The sequence below is a fragment of the Lissotriton vulgaris genome, chromosome 12, assembly GCF_964263255.1.
Source record: "Lissotriton vulgaris chromosome 12, aLisVul1.2, whole genome shotgun sequence".
NCBI classification, from domain to species: Eukaryota; Metazoa; Chordata; class Amphibia; order Caudata; family Salamandridae; genus Lissotriton; species Lissotriton vulgaris.
In genome coordinates this window covers 165,888,550-165,910,693 of record NC_141700.1, presented here as the reverse complement: position 1 = coordinate 165,910,693, position 22,144 = coordinate 165,888,550, and the positions used below count along the sequence as shown (strand labels likewise).

Genomic DNA, 22,144 nt, shown 5'->3' with positions numbered 1-22,144 from the left:
CACGAGGAACGCCGCCTTCCAGGACAGGTGCTGCAGCGAGGCCTTATGAATGGGTTTAAAAGGATCCTTCATCAGCCTGGACAGTGCCACATTCAGCTCCCACAAAGGCGAAGGAAGCCGAACAGGAGGGAACACCTTCTTCAATCCTTCCAAAAAATCCTTTATCACAGGAATCTGGAAGAAGGATGTCTGTGAAGGGCATTTCCTGTAGGCAGTCAGCGCAGCGAGAAGAACCTTAATAGAATGGAAATTAAGGCCAGACTGCGCCAAATGCAAAAGGTATGGAAGGATGACATCTTCCTTGCATGTCGTCGGATCATAGTTCTTAGACGTGCACCAGATGCAGAACCTCTTCCACTTGTAAGCATATGAAGTCCTAGTGGAAGGTCACTTAGCCTCCTTCAGTATGTCCATGCAATCTTCAGGAAGATTCAAATGGCCATTTTGCACTATCTCAGGAGCCATGCAGCCAAACTCAAAAACGAGAGATTGGGGTGCACCATCTGCCCCCCGAACTTCGTGAGAAGGTCCGGCCGGCACGGCAGCCGTATGTGAGGAAGGAGAGACCGGTGTAGCAGGTCCGTGAACCACCACTGTCTGGGCCATTCCGGAGCGATGAGGATCATCCGCGCCCTGAACTGGGACAGCTTGATGAGCACCACCAGAATCAGGGGAATGGGTGGAAAAGCATACAGAAAGCTGTTCGACCGGCTGATCCATAGCGCGTTCCCCAGCGTCCCTGGTTGGTAATACCTCGAGGCAAAGTCTCTGCATTTTCTGTTGTCGGCGGTGGCGAACAGATCCACGTCTGGAGAGCCCCACCTGGCAAAGACGTCTTCGAGCACTTCGTCGTTTAGGACCCACTCGTGGTTTTCCTGGATCAGTCTGCTGAGTGCGTCCGCCTGAGCATTCTGCACACCTGGCAGATGAGTAGCCGTTATCGTCAGTCCTCTGGCTAGCAGCCAGTGCCAGATCGCCTGCGCTTCCTGTGACAGTGTGCGCGATCTCGAACCCCCCTTCTTGTTGAGGTAATACATCGTGGTCGTATGGTCCGTCTGCACAAGCAGGGAGTTGGTCTGGAAGGACGGATGAAAGGCCTTCAGCGCCAAGTGAACAGCTCGGAGTTCCAGGAAATTGATGTGATACGTGGACTCTGCCGGAGACCACGTTCCCTGGATCTGTAGATCTGAATGCGCTCCCTAGCCCAGGAGAGACGCATCTGTAACAATAGTCTGAGTCGGGATGTCCTTGTGGAAAGGAACCCCTCTGAGGAGATTCTCTGCCGCGCACCACCATCTCAGGGAATGTTGGGCGTGAAGAGACAACTGGATCCTGTCGTCCCAACACCCTTTCCTCTGGTCCCACTGGTCCTCCAAACATTCCTGTAGCGGCCTCATGTGTAGGCGCGCGTGCGGAGTGAGGAAGATACAAGAGGACATCGATCCCTGTAGAAAAGACACCGTCCTCACTGTTGTAGATGGAGCAGCTAGGAGAGCCTGAGCCTTCCGAAGGATGGATAAGCGTCTCTCCTCCGAAGGAGACACGGTAGCCGACAGCGTATTGATGGAGGCTCCCAAGTACTGCAGGCACTGTACAGGAATCGGGACAGACTTCAGATTTATGTGCAACCCCAGTCGGTTCAGCAGGATGGCCATCCTGTTGGAAGTGCAATTGCGCTTGCTGGAAGGTGGAGGCTTTGATCAACCAATCGTCCAGGTACGGGTAGACAAACACCTTGTTCTTTCTTAGGTGCGCTGCCACCACAGCCATGCATTTCGAAAAAGTCCTGGGTGCAGACTTCAGTCCAAACGGTAGTACGGTGTACTGATAGTGATTGGTGCCGACAGGGAAGCACAGGAACTTCTGATGTTTCCGTGCAATGGGCACATGGAAGTACGCATCTCGCAGATCTATCGCACACAGCCAGTCTCCTCTCTGCAGCTGAGGATAAATCTGGTGCATAGACAGCATGCAAAACTTTTCCCTGCGAATCCACTTGTTTGCTTGTCGCAAATCCAGAATGGGTCTGTAATCGTTCTTGTCCTTCTTCTGTACTAGGAAGAAGCCCGAGTAAAGACCCTTTCCCCTTTGAGACAGAGGGACGTCTTCTATCGCCCTTTTTCTTAACAGGGTATCGGCCTCCGCCTGGAGCTCGCGCAGTTGGAACTGTGAGCCAACCGGTGGAATTGCTGGAGGCGGGCTGGTGAACCGAAGACTGTATCCATTGCAAACAATATTCAGCACCCACTTGTCCTGAGTAATGTTTCTCCACTCTGCCAGGTAATCTTGGATGCTTCCCCCCACCAGAGCGGGTAACGGATGAAGGGGAAGTAGCACCTCAGGGCCTAGACCCAGCCTGGCCTTTGGTCGCGGAGGACGACTGCTGACCACCTCGGCCCCTCTGGCGCTTATGGAACGGTCTCCGCTGGAACTGCTGCTGCTGTTGTTGCTGTCAAGCCTGTCGACCTTCCCCTCTGCCTTGCGCCCCGTACCGCCTCTGGAACGGGCGGAAGGTCTTTTTCTGTTCCTTAGGCTTATCCATCCCGACAGCCGTCAGAGTTTCCGCCTCCGCCTTCATGCGGGCCATCTCGTCGTCCGCATGTTTCCCGAAGAGGGTCTCGCCCGAAAAGGGTAGGTTGGCAACTCTCGGCTGCGCCTCGGGCTTCAAGGATGTAAGACGTAACCAGGCGTGGCGTCTCAGGTTGACCCCATGGCAGTACCCGTGGGTTGCCAAGAGGGAGGAATCCGCAGCCGAGCTTATCACCTGGTTGGAGACCAGCAGTCCTTCGGCAAGGATCTCTTGGAAATCTTCCCTCTTCTCCCGGGGAAGGTGTTCCGAGAACTGTTGGAGGGACTCCCACAGAGCCCGATTGTAACGTCCCAACAATGCTGAGGCACTCGCGGCCTTCATAGAAGTGGAGGCCTTCCCGCAAACTTTCCTGCCTGCCGAATCCATCCAGCGGCTCTCCTTGTCAGGAGGCACTGTCGATGACGGGGTGGTGGCGTGCTGTTTTCTTGCCGCCGTCACAATTACCGAGTCCGGCGCGGGATCCAAACGAAGAAATGCTGGGTCTGAGTCAGGAGCCCTATATTTCTCTGCAGCCTGGAAGGTGCCGATCTCGTAGCCGCAGGGGTGAGGAATAGCTCCATGACAGGTTCCACCAGCCCTGGCACCAAGGGCAGCAAAGGGCATGATAACTGCTTCTTGTGCAAAGTTTAAAAAATGACGGAAGTCGATGGCGCGGGCACAGTGAGAGTGATGCCCAGCTTAGTCACCCCTCGCAGCAACACGTCCTGGAAGGAGACTATGTCGTCTACTGGAGACACCCTGGTCCGAGGGGAGTCCGACAGAGTAGGTGAGTAGTCCCTGGCACTGGATGAATCCGTACGGCGGGATCTCGACCGGTCCCTCCTGTGGCGCCGTCTAGATCTCGTAGCAGAGCGACGGCGACTCCTGGATCTATCCCTCTACCTCCGCGGCCTAGGACGTTCCACGGGCCGTAGAGGAGGGAGCTGTGGAGGCCGAAACGGGAGCCTAGGTTGTGGTGGCCCCGTAGGCAGCGTCGGGAGATGTGGCAACGAGACAGACCTCGGCAGAGGTGGTGGTGGAGGAGGCGGAGGATGATGAGGAGGAGGAGGAGGCGGCGGAGGAGGAGGCGGCGGAGGAGGAGGAGGAGGCGGCGGTTTACGCGGAGGAGGGTCCTTGGGTAACGGAGGAGGTGTAGGTGACCTCGGCTTGGAGGGCGAATAGACTTGCGAGTGCTCCGAGCCCGGAGACTCTTCCACTCTCCTTTTCTTCAGTGAAGTAGTGTGGCTCACTGGTTAGAGGCGGCAGACCCGAGAGCAGAGGACGGGCCGGGACCAGGGTTCGATTCCCGGCGCGGCAGGTTTCTGGACCAGGGTCAGCGGACTCGATAATTCTCTCGCCTCGGTGCCCACTCTGATCAGCGATCACACTCGGCAACTCTGGGCATTAGCTTGCCTCATCTTCACTAAGGGCCCCACCAGACCGCCGGGGATGCCTGGTCTCACCCTGGAGATACCCATTAAGGGACCATCTCTCAGGGAAGCCAGGAAGGGTTTCGCAGCGGTCGAAGCGCCTTGGGACCCTACGGGTAAGTAGTGCGCTATATAAATGCCAATACATTTACATTTACATTCTTCGTCTGACCTGAAGGGGGAGACCTAGAGGCCGTACCCCTGGTAGCCAAGCGGCGGCGCCGCAGCGACCGTGGAGGCCGAGGACTCAGTCCTGGCTTTGGAACGCCTCCTGGGCGACGATGCTTTCCTCCTCGACGTTGAGCGCCTTTTCGACGTCTATGATCGTCGTCTCGACGCCGATGATCGTCTTCTCGACGCCGATGATCGCCTTCTCGACGTCGATGATCGCCTTCTCGACGTCGATGATCGCCTTCTCGACGTCGATGATCGCCTTCTCGACGTCGATGATCGCCTTCTCGACGTCGATGATCGCCTTCTCGACGTCTAACGTCGAGTCGACGGCGAACGGCGGTGTCGCCTCGACGGCGAACGCCGGCGCCTTCTGGAACGCTCTCGACGTCGATGATGGCTCGACGACGAAGCAGTCCTCGACGTCTACCTCTTCGGAGGCCTCGACATCAACCCCGTCGACGTCGAACGTCGACGTCGCTTCGACCCAGAGCCCTGGGGAGACGGGGAGCAGACCGTGGTCATTCCTCTCGACGCCGACGTCGAGGCTATATATGCCGATGGAGACCGGTGGCGTTTTATGGTCTTCTCCTTACTGGGGAGCCCCCCAGAGGCCGAAGCATGGGCAGAGGAAGGGGTCCCGTCATGCCCAGACCCACCTGGACCTTGCTGCTTTCTTTGCTCCAGTCCTTGGAGCCTGATCTTCTGTTTGTCCTTCAGGGTCCTGCTGGAAAACTGTTGGCAGATCTCACAAGCCTCAGGGACATGAGAAGAAGGGAGACACAGGATACACACACTCTGTGGATCTGATTTTGCCTTCTTCCTGGCACCCTCAGGACATTTATCAAATAGGGCAGGCATATTTGGCAAAAGAGCGGCCAAAAACACCAGAAAACTCCAGCAAAGTGAAGAAGAAGCAAAAATACGTCGAGTGAACACACTAACACTTTAAAAGTGCCAAAAAATTACACAAAACACCCAAAAAGGGAGAGCTCAATGCTCCAGGGTCCTGCTAGCTGGAGCCGGAAAAAAGAACTGAAAGTGGAGGGATTTGCTGTGCATTCTGGGATACCAAGAGTTCTGGAAAGTTTCCTTAAAGGCACGGTATCCCTTTTTAAGTCACATAATGGCAGCCTATGGGGGCTTGTCGGTCCATCCCTTCCTCTCGATCATTCCAAGGATTTTGGGAAGGGGAAGTTTCTCTATGGGTGAAACTGGCAGACTGTGTTGAATTATGATATGGGTGGAATATCCTTTGCATTTCTAGTTGAAGTACTGGACAGTGTAGCCTTGCAGGTATAGGCTGCATTATTTGTCTTTAATACTCTCTTAAGTGTCTATGCAGGACTGCACAGAAGACAGCTTAAGAGATTATTTTTGATCGCTCTGGGGTCCCCGCACATGAGCGGGACTATTCACTAGATTATGACTATACACAGAGATCTCCTACTACAGAACCACAGAATTCAAAAGAAAAATCATCCCCAGGAAAATTTACATTTTAATCAGGGGCGACTCCTTGATAAGTCGGTTTCACCAAAAGGAGTTACATGTGCATCTTGATCCCAATGAAACACCATTGTTAAGGGTAAGTAGGCCAATTGGTGGAAGCGAGGTTTCTGTAGCATCTATGGATTTTATAGATGAATTTCTGGAGGTATTTAAAGAAGGTTATACAAAAACAGCTGAGAGGTATTTTGGTTTTCCAGAATTACTGGGCGCACTTCCTAGGTGGCCGCAAGGTAATAAATAAAAAAGTAGTCAGTTTAGGCAATGGGGCGAGCGGTAATACCTCTAAACCGCTCCAAAGGGGACCAGCAAGCTGATCCACACAACTGAAAATACAACAATGCCCCTGCACTATAAACATTCAGTGAGTGAATAGTAATAGTGTAAGTTTTTTAAAGAAAATAATAAAGGCATTAGGACAAATCTAAACATTCAGTGAATCTCCGAGAATGAGTATATGTGCATGGAGATACATAGGTAGAGATACAGTCTGTTCTTGGTGTAGTCACTTCTGTTTATTGTTCCATTTCAAAAGCCAACATGTGTTTCATCGCAGGGAACAAACTGCGAATCTTCAGGGCTGGATAAAAACATAAAATACATTTTTTGGGAACATTTTCTTTTTGCAAGCACATTTAGGTAGTGACTTGATAGTGTCAAAACCAGTGTGACAAAAGCATGCCATTTTAGTGACTTCGTGCGGTGAAAAATCAATTTACTTGGTGACGTTTGTGGGTAAAAATGTATTACTCTATATTAAAGGTCTGCAGGGACAGAGAACACTGGCCGGATCAAAAGGTGAAGTGGCAAGGTGAAAAAGTGTTTATCTCTTTACGTAACGAGATCCCGAGTGACTTGCAAGTGGTGTTGATAAGAACAGAGAAGGGAAAGGCCGCATGAATTTCAATTACTGACGCGTCTAACATTGTGCTCAGGTTACCAAACATGATTAACTCTTTTTATAATGCATACTATTATTATTTGTGCACTTGTTTTGAAGAAACCTTAAATCCCTCCTATGTAAATAGACCATTATATTAAGTAGAGATCCTACCTAGATTGAAAGAAAACCAACTTGTTGGACTAAATACAATCCATCCGGATGTCTAATCCTTTATCACTTGTATGGTGATGAAGTTTAAGGGAGATGACCGGTCAGTGTGCAGACTCTGTTCAGTGTCTACAAGGAGTGATGGAAAATGAGAAAAAGGGGAATAGAGAAAACTGAGAAAAAGGGAGATGAGTTTGTGGGATATGCTGGGTGCTAACCAAAATACGCTACAATATGTAGCGTGCTACAAAATGGTTACGTTGTCCGCTGTCATGTATAGCGGAGGCCATATTTGAGGAGAAGCACATGAAAAATTCATAAACACTCACCCACAAGAGGGCAGCATTGTACCACCCAGAAGCAAATAGTATGATTGAGTGCTTTTATAAAGTACCGAAAGAGACAATTCAGCATGCCTTGATTTGTGGTGCAGATTGTGAGCGTTAAATTGAGAAAGAAAGTGAGTATAGGTTTACTCCGCACTCCACCACGGGTGTCACTCCATTCTTGTTATTCAGAAGGAGCATAGCCAATAGTGAGGTGTGTCCCTCATGGGTGAACGACAAGCTAGGGGCTAGGCACAGTAGTGCGGTGCTTGATGGTGGATAGTAAGAGAAGTTGGTCAAATTGAAGGAGCACTATGATGGGGTTATCTACAAACGGTTCCTGCATTCTTCACGGCCGGGCTCAGCTCCGCCGCAGCACCGCAGCACCAGCAGCAAAGGGCCGGGCCTTGCTCTGCCTGTTTCCCGGCCGGGCTTGGCTCCGCCGGGCCTCTCCCACCACCAGTGATGCCCTCAGCAGCGCCAGGAGGCGCATAAAGGCAGCGCCAGGGCCGAGTCCTGTTGGGGGTGATCTTCAAACGGTTCCTGCATTCTTCACGGCGGGCTCAGTCCGCCGCAGCGCCGCAGCACCAGCAGCAAAGGGCCGGGCCTTGCTCCGCCTGTTTCCCGGCCGGGCTTGGCTCCGCCGGGCCCCTCCCACCACCAGTGACACCCTCAGCAGCGCCAGGAGGCGCATAAAGGCAACGCCAGTCCCTCGTCCCGCGCGCGGGCACGCGCCGGGAGAAGCCCGGGACAAGGGCAGGACAGTCTTTGGCAGTCCGAGGCAGGAGGAGGCGGGCGGGGCCACCACCCTAACAACAACTTAACCATGAACAATGGGTAAGCGCAAGAAAACATCAACTTGTGAGGATGAGGGGAAAAATGCTAAAATGCCTAGACATTCCAAGTCCATCTTATCATATCTTTCCTCAGCAGTGAGGGCCCTTACTAAAGAAATCGCTACCGCTGAACAAGAACTAGGTTTGGCATTGCCTGAGGTAGCGGAGTGCCCTACTCCCGTACGGTTTCCCATCAGCCCAGTGGGCTCAACGATAGTGGCCCCCTCCACACCCATACCTATACCTTTGGACCCCGTGGTAATTATTAACAACAATCCCGCCCCCATGACCACTACAGCAGCCAAGCCCAGTACCCCAACTGAGCCATCGCAGCCATGCCAACAGGCAGTCCAATCGCAAAAGAGGGCCGGAGGGAAAAAAACCAAAGCAATGGTACCGGCCATCATACAAACTGAGCCCCTTGGGGACCAACTGGAGGCGCTTTTTGTCGCTAGAATCGAGACATTGTTAGTGGGGATTGCTAAGGATATCGTCGACACACTAAACTCATGCTTGTCCAACCTCCTCAAAAAAATGTGCCCAGCTGGACAAAATCATTACGTCCTATCCGACGCCACCGGAGCAGTCCACCAGGGGTACTTCGCTTCAAGCCCGGGGAGCACTAGAGGGGCCAGATCCCTGTGCCACAGTCCCACCCCAGGCGGGAGAGGGTACAGTTCCAGGGCAGCTTCACCATGCTATTATACCTGCAAGCCAGGTGGGTTCAACACCTATTGTCCCCCCACGTGTGCCACCACCCACGTCTTCGCATAGGAAACCAAAACCAAGCAAGTACAACTTGAACCTACCCCCGGCTGCTGCCCCTTTGGTGGCAGTGTTTATAGGAGTACCACTGCTGGAAGAGGGTGAATACGAATCCACTAGGAATCTTCTACAAAAAGCAAGAACTTGGTGTGCTGATTCCTCTAGCGGGGAGAATCCCGGAGACTCGATCATTTTTGCAAGGTGAGTTGGGTGGGTTGGGAAAAGACCTAAAATCACTAAGGGAGACTGTGTGGTCATAAATTTCAACAGGCCTAATCTGGCAGATAAACTTTTTTGGGACGGTTCTGTTATAACTCTTGATGATCATATTAGACCTGTACCACTGGAGTTCTTTTACCCCCCCCTTGAGGAGAACCTATGTTGGATACCGTCACGACACCATGAGCTCAAACAGGATCTCACGCCCAAGGGCAGATTTCGTCGCAGGCGCTACCATGGGTTCCCCTCAACGCCTCGCCCAAAGCTTAGCACCTATATCACTGCCACTACCAGTTCAAGGGGAATGTGATGCACCATCAGTTAGCAGGATACCTACGAACAACCGGTTTGCCCCATTGTCAGGCATGGAGGGCCCGGAGAGTATGGAGGGTTTGGATGAGGTTGATTGACCACTAGTTCAAGGGCGACCACCACAAACAGGACCCGGCGAGCGGGGGAAGAACATGACTTGTAAACTAGCTAGCTGGAATGTGGCAGGTATTAAAAGCAAGGTAACAAATGAGGACTGGGCGGGAGTGGTTCGCGGATACGAAGTTATCACTATGCAGGAGACTTGGGACACAGCGGATAGTTTTTACATGGATGGCTTCACAAGCTTCGTTAAAGCAGCATCCCCAAGTAGCTCAGGTAGAGGCAGGGGTGGGCTGATAACCCTTTTTTCCCTGAAACTTAAAGGCTTGTTGAAACTGGTTAACAATCCCTGACCAAACCTGCTAATAGTTGAAAGGGTAGTTCCCCCTTCAATGAGCACCTTTTATATTAATTGTTACAATTCCATGTATAAGGATTCTAGCATAAACAGCATTGCCAGCTTAGATGCTTTTTTAGTTTTTGTCAGCCAAAATACATATCTTACTTATGAAATCATTCTTTTAGGAGATTTTAATATTCATCCATGTAATGGCCCATGCGGTTCAACGAACAGGGCAGACCCCGCAGGGCCAGTAGGGCCACATTTTGAGCACTCTACCGAGGGGACAGAGTTAGAAGACCTAGTGGCTCATCACAACCTGTACGAACCTAATTCACCCGAGGGCACCATTAGACTCCATACCTATAAAGGCACTACCCCTGGGTCCACCATTGATTACATATTTATGACCCCAGGGATCCTGAATAGGGTAATGTCACACAACACGCTGGTGTCTGTACATAGTGACCACAACCCAGTAGTAGTGGAGGTAGCCTGGGGGCTGTACATGGGCCCTATGCCCCAACCACAAGAGGCACAAATCTCTGTACGCCCTATCGATCAGGGGAGAAGGCTCAAGTGGGCCAAAGTAGTGCCTAATACTTTTCACTCTGAACTCCTACCAAAAATTAGTGGCCATCTAGAGGTCTGTCAAAACACCTCATCTCCGGCTAGTGAAATTAAAGGGGCTTTTGAAGCAATTTGCAACTAAATTGTGACAGATCTGACGGTCAGCACGAGACGGGGAACCAGCAAACCCCACCGCTGGTTCGATGCAAACTGCTCGAAGGCCCATAGACTGCTGATGCTTGCCCTAAAGCAACCTACAAGGGACACGAGTAATATAGCGCACCTAAGGAAACAGTACAAGATGGCCATCAAATTAAGAAAAGACACGATCAAGTCAATGGCCTGGGATAACCTTTTGAATGTAGACATCCTAAGGGACAGCAAAGAATTCTGGAATGTAATAAACCAGCCCTTTTTCCACGGACACACCCAATTCAATCATGGATTGTGTGATTCCGGATGAAAAATGGTTCAGCCATTTCAGCGCGGTATATGGTGGCGAGAGCACAGACAGTACCCCCAATCCACTCACCGCCCCAGAGCCCTACGCCCTGAGTTTTAACATAGGTGAAGTGGAAAAAGCCATCCACGAAACCTCAAAGAACAAAGCACCAGGCCCTGACGGAGTACCTGGTTACTTGTATAAATCTTCCCCTGGCACCTGGGCAGGCGTTCTGACCAATGTATTTAACGCGGCCACAAGTAGCTATTATCCATCTTCCTGGGCAACTTCCATCATCGTCCCGATATTTAAGAAAGGCAATCGAGGCCCATATCCCTACTGGACTCCGCCGTTAAAATCCTAGGCAGAGTCCTGTTAACCAAGCTGAGGGAGAGCATAGAGAAACATGGTGGGCTAGCCGAAATACAATATGGCTTCAGGGAAAAGAGGGGTACAGTGGAACAGTGCTCCAATTTACATCTTCTGATCAGCAAGTACACGGTCGCCAAGGAGGGGTCCTTATTTTTAGCATTTATGGACCTCTCCTCGGCTTTCGACTTGGTGAACAGAACAAAGCTATGGGCCATGTTATTGGAGATTGGGATAGATGAGGCCTTGGTTAGATTCATGGCCTCGCTACATCAGGATCTTTCCGCTAAGGTCAGGGTCACCAGGGAGGGAACATATAGTGCCAAATTTGACTCTAGGCGTGGAGTAAGGCAGGGATGCATACTAGCTCCCTTCCTGTTTACCATTTACATCAACGGACTGGGGAAGTGCCTAGAGAAGACAGGGGGTGACGTTCCGCGTGTAGGAGTATCTAAGATTCCAGCACTCCTATACGCGGACGACGCGGTCCTCATTGCTCGCACTGGTAACGCTCTGCAGAGCTTGCTTGATGCATTTGGTACCTTCATGGACGATCTGGACATGAAGGTCAATGTGGGCAAGTCGCATACAATGGTAGTAGGAGTTCATAGGCGCAAAAGCACGATTAAAACCTTCAGGTGTAAGGGTCTAGAGGTCTCCAGAATGGCAGTTTTTCCCTATCTAGGGGTGCTCTTTGACGAGAGGGGGACGTGGGGCCCACAGGTTAGAGCAAAAAGCCTATCGGTGGCCAGGTCATCGGCCGCCCTTATGGCCTTTTCCAAAAGACTTGGCGCTAGGCTAATGGAGGCCCTATTGAAGGTTTATAGCTCGAAATGCGTGTCAATAGCCATGTATGGTGCGCCAATTTGGGGTTATGCACAGCTTGATTCTATCCAGAGAGCAGAGAACAGGTTTTTACGCTCATTATTATCAGTCCCCCCATCTACCCCAACCTACTCAATTCATTCGGAGGTGGGTCTGGATTATATAATTGACAGGATAAACCTGGCCCATTGATTTACTGGCTAAAGACATGGCTCAATAAAGAGGTCACCCTGAATCACTGGAACACCACAAAAAGATTCCTTGGTTGGACTATCTGAGGAGGTAATTTCATCGGTTAGGAAGATTGGAACTATTTGAAACACCTAAAAGTATCACAAACAAGGATATAGTTTCGATCAAAAGGCAATTTTTGTCCCTGGCAAGATCTAGCCGAGAAGAAATAGAATTGCAGAAGCCCTCGGTTAGGGCTCATTATCTAACAAAATGTTCTCCCTCCATGGAACTTTACCTTACAATAGTGACAAGACCATTTCATAGGTTCCTCCTGACCAAATTCAGACTAAATCTGATCCCTTACCTACTGGGAAATTATCCATCATGGGCTAAGCCAGAGTCAGCCCCCTTGTGCTCTTGTGACAACCATTCATTACAGGATACCACACACTTTGTCCTGTTTTGCACACTGTTCTCAGTGCCCCGAAGGCAATATTTGCTTCCTATCTTAAGGGAGGCGGGCTTCAGACAAGTTAAACCGGCACTGCTATACTTACAATCAATGAGTACTGTTCGTATAATCTTTTGCATGGGAAGTTTTTTGACCGCAGCAGCGCGCATTAAAGCTAAACATGTACCTGCTGCGAGCATATAATGACTCCTTTTCACTGAAGACTAAATTGCTCATTTGCACTGTACATGCTGTCGCAGACATTTTTTTAAAAGCTTTTTAAATACGTATATTGTCTTTTATAAGGTTGCATTGTAAAGCTTTGGTCATGCATTTTAATCTCTTTTTAACATGATGTACCAAATGTATTTGTAAATGTAATCATGAATTTTTGTATGGAATGTCTTTTTATGATTTTATCAAAATCGAATAAAAGTATTTTGACTGACTGACTACTATGATGTTCGAATAGGTGATAACGTGACAGATGTGCATGAGGGGATAGGGTGAAAATCAAGTCTCCAAGGATGGATGAAACTAGTGTTTTAAAATTTAGCCAACCATTATCATTAAGGTTTTCAGGAATGTCATAAGGATAGAGGATCCAAAGATTTGGAATTTAGCAAGGGTAGCCAAATGTCATCCCATGCAACCGGAGTTTAACACACTGGCAAGTAATTCTCAAGAAGAAAATAGAAGATAGAACCAACGTGTGAGGAATAGGCCTACTTATTTAGGGGATTATGTTTAGAATATGTTCTTATCCTCTTGTTAGACTTGTGCTGTATTTGTTTAGGAATGTGCATCTATCATGAAGTGACATTCACCAAATGAGTTTTGTTATATTTCGTGACATTAACCAAATGTGTCTGCTTTGCTATGTTGCTATTTTGTTCACATTATGTAAATATTGTATGTTGCATGGGAGGAGGTGTGTGGGATTCTGGAATGTTGGGAGTCCAGAATGTTGGAGGTCAGAGGAAGAGTGGTTGGAGAGCAGTTAGGCTGGATTCTGGTTGACTGATGAAGTATGGGGTTCTTATGTTAGGAATTTCTTGAATAAATCTCCTTGAGGCTCCTTACCGATGTCCTCCTCTTCTTCGCATGGGTATCTTACACCCTGCTCTCTCGTTAAACAGCAGACGCAGAGAAGGTCCAGGCCAATGGGGTGTCTCAAGATCCTTCTTTGTTGCTAGGGGAAGCAGGCAGGGATGCCCACTTTCCCTCATCTTCAAAACCTAAGCTACATAGCCCTGGCAGAATGGTTCCCAGTAAGTGTCCTGCTACAGGTGCTGAAGGGAAGTGAAAAACAACATGTTTCTCTATGCAGACAATGTACTCTTTTACCTCAAACACTGCAAATATTAAATTTGTAGAATGCATTCTCTTCCCTTAAGGTCAACTGGTCTAAAGGGTTTTGTACCTGGTTGGGGGACTACAGAGGTGAGCTAGGGCTTTAAATGACAATTGCAACCAAGATCTTTACATACCTTGGAATGTATGTTTCAAGGGCTGGAAATAGAAGCTGGCATGGTTAACATCAACCAAAACAAATGCCAGTACTGAGTTTATCTGGCAATTATCTTTAAATTAGAGTCCAATGTAGACTTATCACTGGTCTCAATGAAAGGTAAATTTCTCAAAATTGTTTTTAAATCGAAGGGGGTCGTGTATGGCATTTTATGCCCTTGCCCCAAACTATATATAGGCAAAACAAGTCAGGAGATTCGCCAGAGAATCACACAGCACAAATCAAGTATTAGGAGGAATGTAGAAAATGCCCCCTTGGTCAATCATTGGAAGTCCAAGGAACACACAATCAGTGATTTAAAGTGGACTGCAATTTCCAAAATTGAAAATGACCCAAGAGGAGGTGAAAGTGAGTTACGTCTATCTCAGCGTGAAGCAATGCTGATAATGAAGTTCAATACGGCTGTCAATGGACTGAATGAAATCTCGGAGATTTTCAAAAATTGATCTGCACAACAGGGGCTGTTGTTGAGTCCTGCATGAAGATGGCAATACAGGATGATAGGGAGCAACACAGGCCCGCTGACGCCCACAATAGGTAGGCACTTTGACTGTAGCACCGGAATAGCTCTGTAGCACCCATCCACTATGCAACTGAGTGGACTCTCATGGGGCATACATTAGGAGAAGCCAGTGTGTTTCTCCTATCATGTTAATCTTCTATCTACATTAGATTGCTATATGCTGCTCCATTATTCCGAGTTAAGACATTGACAACATTGCAGATGGCAAAGTTTTGTTGATGGTCGTAGCGTGATAGTGTACTCCGTGTGCCAAAAAGCACTAGCTATGATGGACACAGCTATCGCACCAAAGCGTCTGCCTCTATTAGTGCCCCGAAATAGCAAGAAGCCATCTGGCATCGGTGACAGCCACATGTGGAAGTTTGTTAAACGAGGCAGCAGCAATAGTTGCCTTGGCAACGCGTGAGGGTAAAACAACTCATCCCAGCATGCCGGCAAATCATCGCATTCTCTTGCGGGAATTGGCACCGCGGAAGTGCTACGACGATCAGCCAGACGCCGTATCGAAGAAAGGACTGCGTCTTCCCTGCTGTTATCAGGTAAAAATATGCAGTCATGAAGAACAGGAGCAATCCTAGTCCCACTCAATCACGCACTTATGAGATCAGAACGCCAGGCAATTTTAGTTTCAATCTCCTCCTTTGATCTTTTCTGCAGGTTGCAGCCGGACGGAGCAACCTGCCGATTGAACTTTCACAGATTTGTACAGCGTGAGCGGCGGTCCGAAGTAGCACACGCCCATATACATGGTATGTGGATTAGGTTGCGGGGTCGGACTTTAGGATTACATTATCGCAGTGGACTGTTTGAGTGAGTTTATTCCTCTACTCCATAGATTCACTCACGGGATCTACTGGAACAGCATCCTTTGGAAGCCACTGTACGCTTGTTATCAGAAATTGGACGTCAGAACCATGTAAGTCTTGCCATGGATAGGGCTATTTGCCCAGACACTTACACCTACTTTAATTTAATCAAGGACTGCGAGTCAGTTTAGTTGGTCATTTCAGTTTTGTTCTGTTTTTGGTTTTCTATTTTGTAGATACACCGCAAGAGTAGCTGCGTAGCTTAAATAAGGTAAGATGCTGAAGCACCATTGAGGTTTCTTCTCACTTTGGTGATAGAATATATGGTTCAGAGCAGTAAGAGATTCTTTTTTTTTTCCCTTTTTTTTTTTAGATTTGGTTGGTCCTGAGGAGAACCCTGACAATCACAGGGTTCGGAACGCGTCGACCTAGCGCCCCCTCCAACCCCCTCCTCCCTCAAGTCACGCATAAACATTACAATTTAAGTGGTTATTGATAACGCACACACAGTTTGATGTTTAACAGTGTTGAGCATGTTGTGATGTATTACAATTGTTCCGAACATCTGTGCTGTGGGTCTACGGGGTGCACTTTAGCCCTCCCTTGTTGGGGGAGCCCCTTTTTGTGACAATTTGCAACTCAATTTGGGTGCTCCCGCAGGCTTCTGGATGAAGGAGTGGAGCGGGTTATGAATCGGTTGTGAATGTGAAATGGATGTAAGAAAGCATTGAATGTGTGGGTTGTCCGACATGGAGTATTGGATTGATATAATAATATATGTTGTATGGTGGTATTCTGTCTATTGGGAAGTTAGATGTTTTGTGATGGTATTTATTGTACATGAAAAATAAGGTTGGAAAATAAAACAATTTTGAGAAATTTACCTTTCATTGAGACCAGTGATAAGTCTACATTGGACTCTAATTTAAAGATAATTGCCAAATAAACTCAGTACTGGCATTTGTTTTGTTGGTGTAATTTTGGCTCAGCCTTTCTCAGTGGAGTCAAGGCCCTTGGTTGTTCCTTGGGCATGGTTAACATGTCCCTCTGATAGATTAACTGCGGAATGAACTGACATATTGGTTATCCTACTGCTATTATTGATATGACAGACTGCCACAACTAATATGGTCTCTGTAACCAAACACTTACACAAAGGTCACAATTACCCCCAACTAAATTCTATGGCAAATTCTTCATGAGGAACTTTCATTGGAACAGAAGTATCCTTAGAGTGCTGATAATTGCTTAAGGTCACTATTTAATAGAGGCATAAGGATGGCCAACATGTCACTCTACCATGCCTCACAGCTGGTAGTGATAAACAACTGGAAATATACCCAGATTTTGACCCCAACCAGCTGAACAGTGCGTGATGGAAAACCTTTACCCGTGAAACTTTCTCTATGGAAGGAAAGTCCCACACTGGCTTCCCTACCAACAGACCCAATGCTTCACTTGTGGCGAGACACACTGAAAGCTATTAACTGGCACAGACAAATGAGGAAACCATGTGGAGTATGGGTGGAATGCTGAGGCAGATCCACACTCTAAAAGGACTTTGGAAGCTGGGATAGCACAGATCTCTCCAGACTGAGGTGTGTAGTGACCCGCAATTCATCTGCTTCTTTACAGACCTCCAGTCAGAGTTTGGCCTTCACCAATATGTTCTTTTCCCATATCTAGTATTTTTAGGGTCTTTCAAATGTGTAACCAATCTTCTGACAGGAGAAATGGGTATACATAAAGTCTTGCTGCTCTATTGTTCCTTACGATTAAACTAGGATTCCTTCCCTGCCCTTCAAGGGTCACTGGGAGGCAGACCAAAGCTGCCTATAAAATGAGAAATGATGACACACACGGATGATCCTGAAGAAAGCTACAACTGTGTTTCCGTTTCAGCGGATTCTATTCAAATATCTGTATCTAGTTTCACATGCAAGATGCTCAGGCATATCTGGTGCTATACTTCCCAACGTGCAGAGGATGTGGAGATTTAGAGGAGGGACTTTCTACATGTGGTGAGAAATATATTCGTTCTGCCAAGGGGAGGACTATACTGTCCAACACAGGGGTGCATCTGATGAAATCGCCCCCAAAATGGCAATACCCAAATTCCTGCTAGATGTAGATGCCAACAACTACACACAAGCATTTCTTCGCATTGGTTTTAATGTTGCTAAATGAGATATAACACCACAGACCCTCCTGACCAGGAAGGCTGGGCTAGAGGTCTAGATGACTGCTTGGCCTTGAGGTCTCAGTGTGCCAGGCTAGGGGCAAAGGGTGGCACAGTAGCATTGTAAGGTGTGGGGTGCATGGTGATTCCATAGAGGGACTGAGCCATAATCCAAGGCCAAATAACTCAGTTTGACAAGACACACTGGTTCTTTTTAGGGGGGCATGCTCTTGAATGGTCCTTTAGTTTGCCAGAGCAGATATGCCCCATGCATAATTGTATAGTCTCAAGTACTTTAACCATGTGGAGGAGATGCACCTTGTATAACTGTAAAAGTGTATAATCTTGTGTTTTTTTTACCGTATTCTGTCATATCTGTTAACTTGGTGCTTTTATACCTGGAAATGCCACTATACTAGTAAAAAATATGAACAAAAAAAGGTCTACAATGGGCGAAGGCTGAGAGCAAAAGGTGATCGCTACTAGGCACTGTTCACTGTGGCAAATGACTTTAGATGCTGAGTTTCTACACTCTGGTGTGAAGGCTTGCATGTTAGGCTTGCATGTCAGGTATTACAACCTTTGATGGATTAACAGCACCAAAACTTGTCATTCTGGGAATCCATGTACAGTTAATTACAAAAGGTTTGAACAATGATGCAATTGTAAGTGGCAAAATAATAATCTTGTAATCAATAGCAATAAAGAATTACAACTGAAATGCTTCTATTCTCAAGTCTATTTGAATGATGCCTGGTGAAGACCAATCCTTTTTTAATTTTTCTCATGATACAGTGTGCAAATACCTTCTGTCTTCGCTCTGAATGTATTCTTGAAACCAATTTTTAAATTCTCCCAACTGATGTTGCGCCCGGTTTACCACCACCATCGCAGCATTTAAATCTCCACAGCGAATGCAATAGTAAATTAATGCCCAAACAGGGTGGCATTCCACCTCGCCATCCTAAGGAGGAGACAGAGTAAATTAACAATCCATTAAATAAAATGCTTAGTAATCTTGTAAATGTGTGTTACAGAAACAAAAGGATACAAACACAAATTCCACGTCCTTAAGCTACTCCTAACCAAGCAGATTGATGTTGGATGTTTCTGTATGGCATACAGCTAATTCTAAGGAAGGAATGGTGGGAGAGGGAGAAGATGAAAATAGAAGAGAGAGAAAACAAAGAAAGTGGAAGAATAAAGGGAAGAGTATAAGGAGACCGAGGACAAGGAGACAAAGGGGAATAAGAAGTCAAAAGGAGACAGGTGATAATGAGAGACAAGATAAAAGAAACAAAACGAATTAGGCGGGAGTGAGGAGAAAAACTAGAATATGTAAGAAAGAGAAACGTAGGTAAGAATGGGGGCTATGGGCCGGAAAAGTTAACAAACAAACTGAGAAAAGATTAGAGAAATGGGGAACAAAAAGGGGTGGGGAATGATGAGCAAAATTAAGAAGACCATGAGCATGGGAGCAGAGGGGGGCAAGGGGGAAAAGAAAAAAGCTAAGAGAGAAGGGAAGCAGCAGGAGAGATGAAAACGAGAGGAAGGATGAGTAACAAACAAGAAGGGAGGGGGAAAAGGGGAGAAATAAAGAGAATGGGAAGTGGCAGATAGAAGGGAGATAAAAAGACAAGTGGTAAGAAAAAAGGCAAAGCGAAGGAGACAATAGGAGAAACATAAAAGTAGAAAACGTAAGTTGAAGTTAATAATAAAAAGAGGGATGCTGCAGAAGGTGGGCAGGAGAGACAGAAAGACTGGGGTAAAGGGGGAGAATGATATAACAGGAGAGAATGAAATATGAAGGAGAGTGTTAAAAAGGAAAAATGAAAGGAAACTGGAGAAGAAAAATTTAGCGGAAAAGGAACCAATGAGAGAGGAAATACAAGGTGAAAAAGGAGGAGAAAGACTGAAGTGAGGGGGGCAAGGCAGAAATGGCGAAAGCGAAAACCAATGGACAAATGCAGAAAGAGGCTGTAGAAAATTGGATACTGATTCATATGAAAAGGGATTTGAAGATAAAAGGCAAAAGAAAGAGATGAAATAAGAGTGCCTGGAAGAGAGAAAAAGTCAAAATAAAGGAAAAAGATAATAGGAATGTGAGATAAAGGAAGGAACACTAGGAGGAGGAGAGAGGGATAAAGAGCAAGGAAAGGGGGCACTAAAAAAGAGAACATTAGAATCCCTATATGAACATGAAGGATTGTATGACCTGGGATGTTATCGGTTATGAATAAACTGTTGTCTCCCTATGTTTGTGGTGTGTGTCAATTTGTTGGCACAGACAGGACCTTCTCCATGGGATACACAAGTAAAATGCTAACAAACCTGCATAACTGTTGATTACAAAGGGCTGCAAAGCAAACCTTCACAAGTATATATTCAAATGAAATAAAAGATGCATACTTTAACAGAGATGTGCAACATTAATACAGGGAGGCCAAACTGAGTTCCATGCAGGTTCAAATACATAAAGGTATGTTAGGTAGATGAAATGCCTGCACCCTTCAACTATAATGTTTAATCTCTCTATTTCCAAATGGCGCAAATGATACAATTTAGGGCTGTAGTACCTGAAGACCAGGAAGTGGAGCAGGAAGCTTGATATTGAGGAAACTGCGAACGAGCTGATACGTACCAGGCACTCCGCCCAACTGAGCCTGGTGTAGGTTTCCAAAGACTGTCACCAAGGTGTAGTTTTTGTAACTGACAAAAGAAAGTCACTTCAGAACAGTATTTCCACACATTTAAATACAAGGAAACAAATCACAGAGTAACACAATTCACAAAGCAAATACAAAAAAGGCAACTGAGTTGAATCACAAGTGAGAAAATCCACAAACAATTAGATGGGCACTATTGTGCAACATGTATGAACTGTCAGACAGTTTGTGCATGTATTACATGTCAGATCAAAGTCTAACAAAGAACGGTTGCCACACCAATTAAACGTGTTCTACCATAGATGCCTTTATGTTGTTTTCTTGTTACCTTTGCTCTAGAAACTTTAGGGCCTGCTCCACAAAAGCCATCCTCATCTCTATACTGCTGCGGCTCTTTAATGTGTCAGTTGCTGGCACAAGCAAGACATCAGTCATTTGCTTCACCATGCTCCAAAGCTCTGTAATGTTCTGTAAAGAAAAAGAGGGCAATGAGCATTGTTGAGTGAGACTAGATCCCAAATCAAACACTCACTAGTTCTTCACATTCCATTGTAATTACTCAAGGAAAACCCATCAGAATTAACTGGTTAAACTATTTGGCCTTCATTTATATGTTATCGGTCTCCTTTGTCAAAATCATTTTGCATTTAAAATAAGAATGTATTTGCCCTAATGACTGATCCCATAATGTATAAATACAAAAATCTCATAATTTTTTTAACAAATTTATAAAAGAAACCACTCTTATCGAAAGGCAGCATACATGTTTTCAGTTTTGTAGCATCCAATTACAATGAAGCACCTAAAAGACTCTAGCCAAACAAAATAAAATTTTCATTCTTTCTTTAAAAACGGAAAAATGGAACAGTAATTGGCGTAGATAAGCACAACTCTCAGTAGAAATATGTTTAGCATTATCAATTCCAAACTCAGTTGTCTCAGATGGTAGAGCATGGTCAATAATGGGAATTCATTTTGACTGGAAGATCAGAGTGAGATCTTTCTCAGTTGCGCTCATGCTCCAACTGTGGGAGAAAGGCATGTTTATTCACTTATAATGGAAAGGCAGGTTAGGAGTACTAGGATTACAGAGAAGTAACATTTTCTTTATCTTGGCCTCTATTTGATATACACACAGAATGGAGAAGAGAAGAAAAGAATAGGGTAGGGTAGTGAAGGGCATGATAGAGAGGGGAGTAAGAGTGTGGAAGAGGTAGGGGAGGACAGGGTTTGAATTAAGATATGATAAACTAGTCCATGCCCAACATGAAGAATGCACATTAGGATCACATAGGAAAGACAAAGGAAAATAAGTTTTGGCAACCAAGCAATATGAGCAGAGAGTTTTGCTCATGCTCCACCTGCTCTTTTTGTGAGTTGAACTTGCAACACTGCTGTCTAAAATTTGTCTATTCTGTGAGTGTGTATGCGAACATACAGAAAAAGTATCGAACAAGTGAATTGGAATCTACAGCTTTTTAGACTATTTCTAAGAGACATTGTGCTCTAAAATGCCAATGCTACCCAAAAGATTTTATTTTTGAATGGGCTCACTGAGGTGAGGATCCATAGAGAGGACTAGACTCACTTGGCAGAAAATGAATTGGAATATTCTGAAAGTGTTTTTAAGAAATACACTTAAAAGCTATGGCACTTAATTTCGCAGGGAAACTGTATTAAAATGTACATGCGGCTCAACTTTTAAAAGAAAATTTAAAGGGAAGGAGGAGGGGCTCAAGACTGTGTTTTGACAGATAACAAAGGGCCATGTTCGATTCTTGGATCAAGACGCCACTGTAATCCCAAGTGACAGTACCCTAGCCATTTGCTTATATACTGTCACCTTATAAGTGGCTTCCTAGTACCAACTTTGATGGCCAGGTTTTACAAAAAGAGGTGAAAGATAGCGGCATCTAGCTTTTCAAGAATGAGGAACTCAAGCTCAGCAATAATAGGGAGGGTGTAATGCCTGCCCCCTTACATGAACAGAAACTCCCTGGTGGAGGTGGATGTGCTGCTT

At 46.6% G+C, this 22,144-nt stretch overlaps 1 protein-coding gene across 1 annotated transcript in view; it reads right to left on the bottom strand.

Moving 5' to 3' along the window:
- The window catches only part of NUP93 (nucleoporin 93), a 567,849-nt gene that overhangs the window by 262,047 nt on the left and 283,658 nt on the right, over window positions 1-22,144 (bottom strand). Inside the window, exons 8-10 of the mRNA XM_086947697.1 lie at window positions 20,453-20,592; window positions 20,035-20,167; window positions 18,265-18,422 (exon numbers count right to left, since the gene is read on the bottom strand). Of these exons, the coding sequence (XP_086803823.1) occupies window positions 18,265-18,422; window positions 20,035-20,167; window positions 20,453-20,592 (431 nt within the window). The remainder of the gene's footprint in view (window positions 1-18,264; window positions 18,423-20,034; window positions 20,168-20,452; window positions 20,593-22,144) is intronic.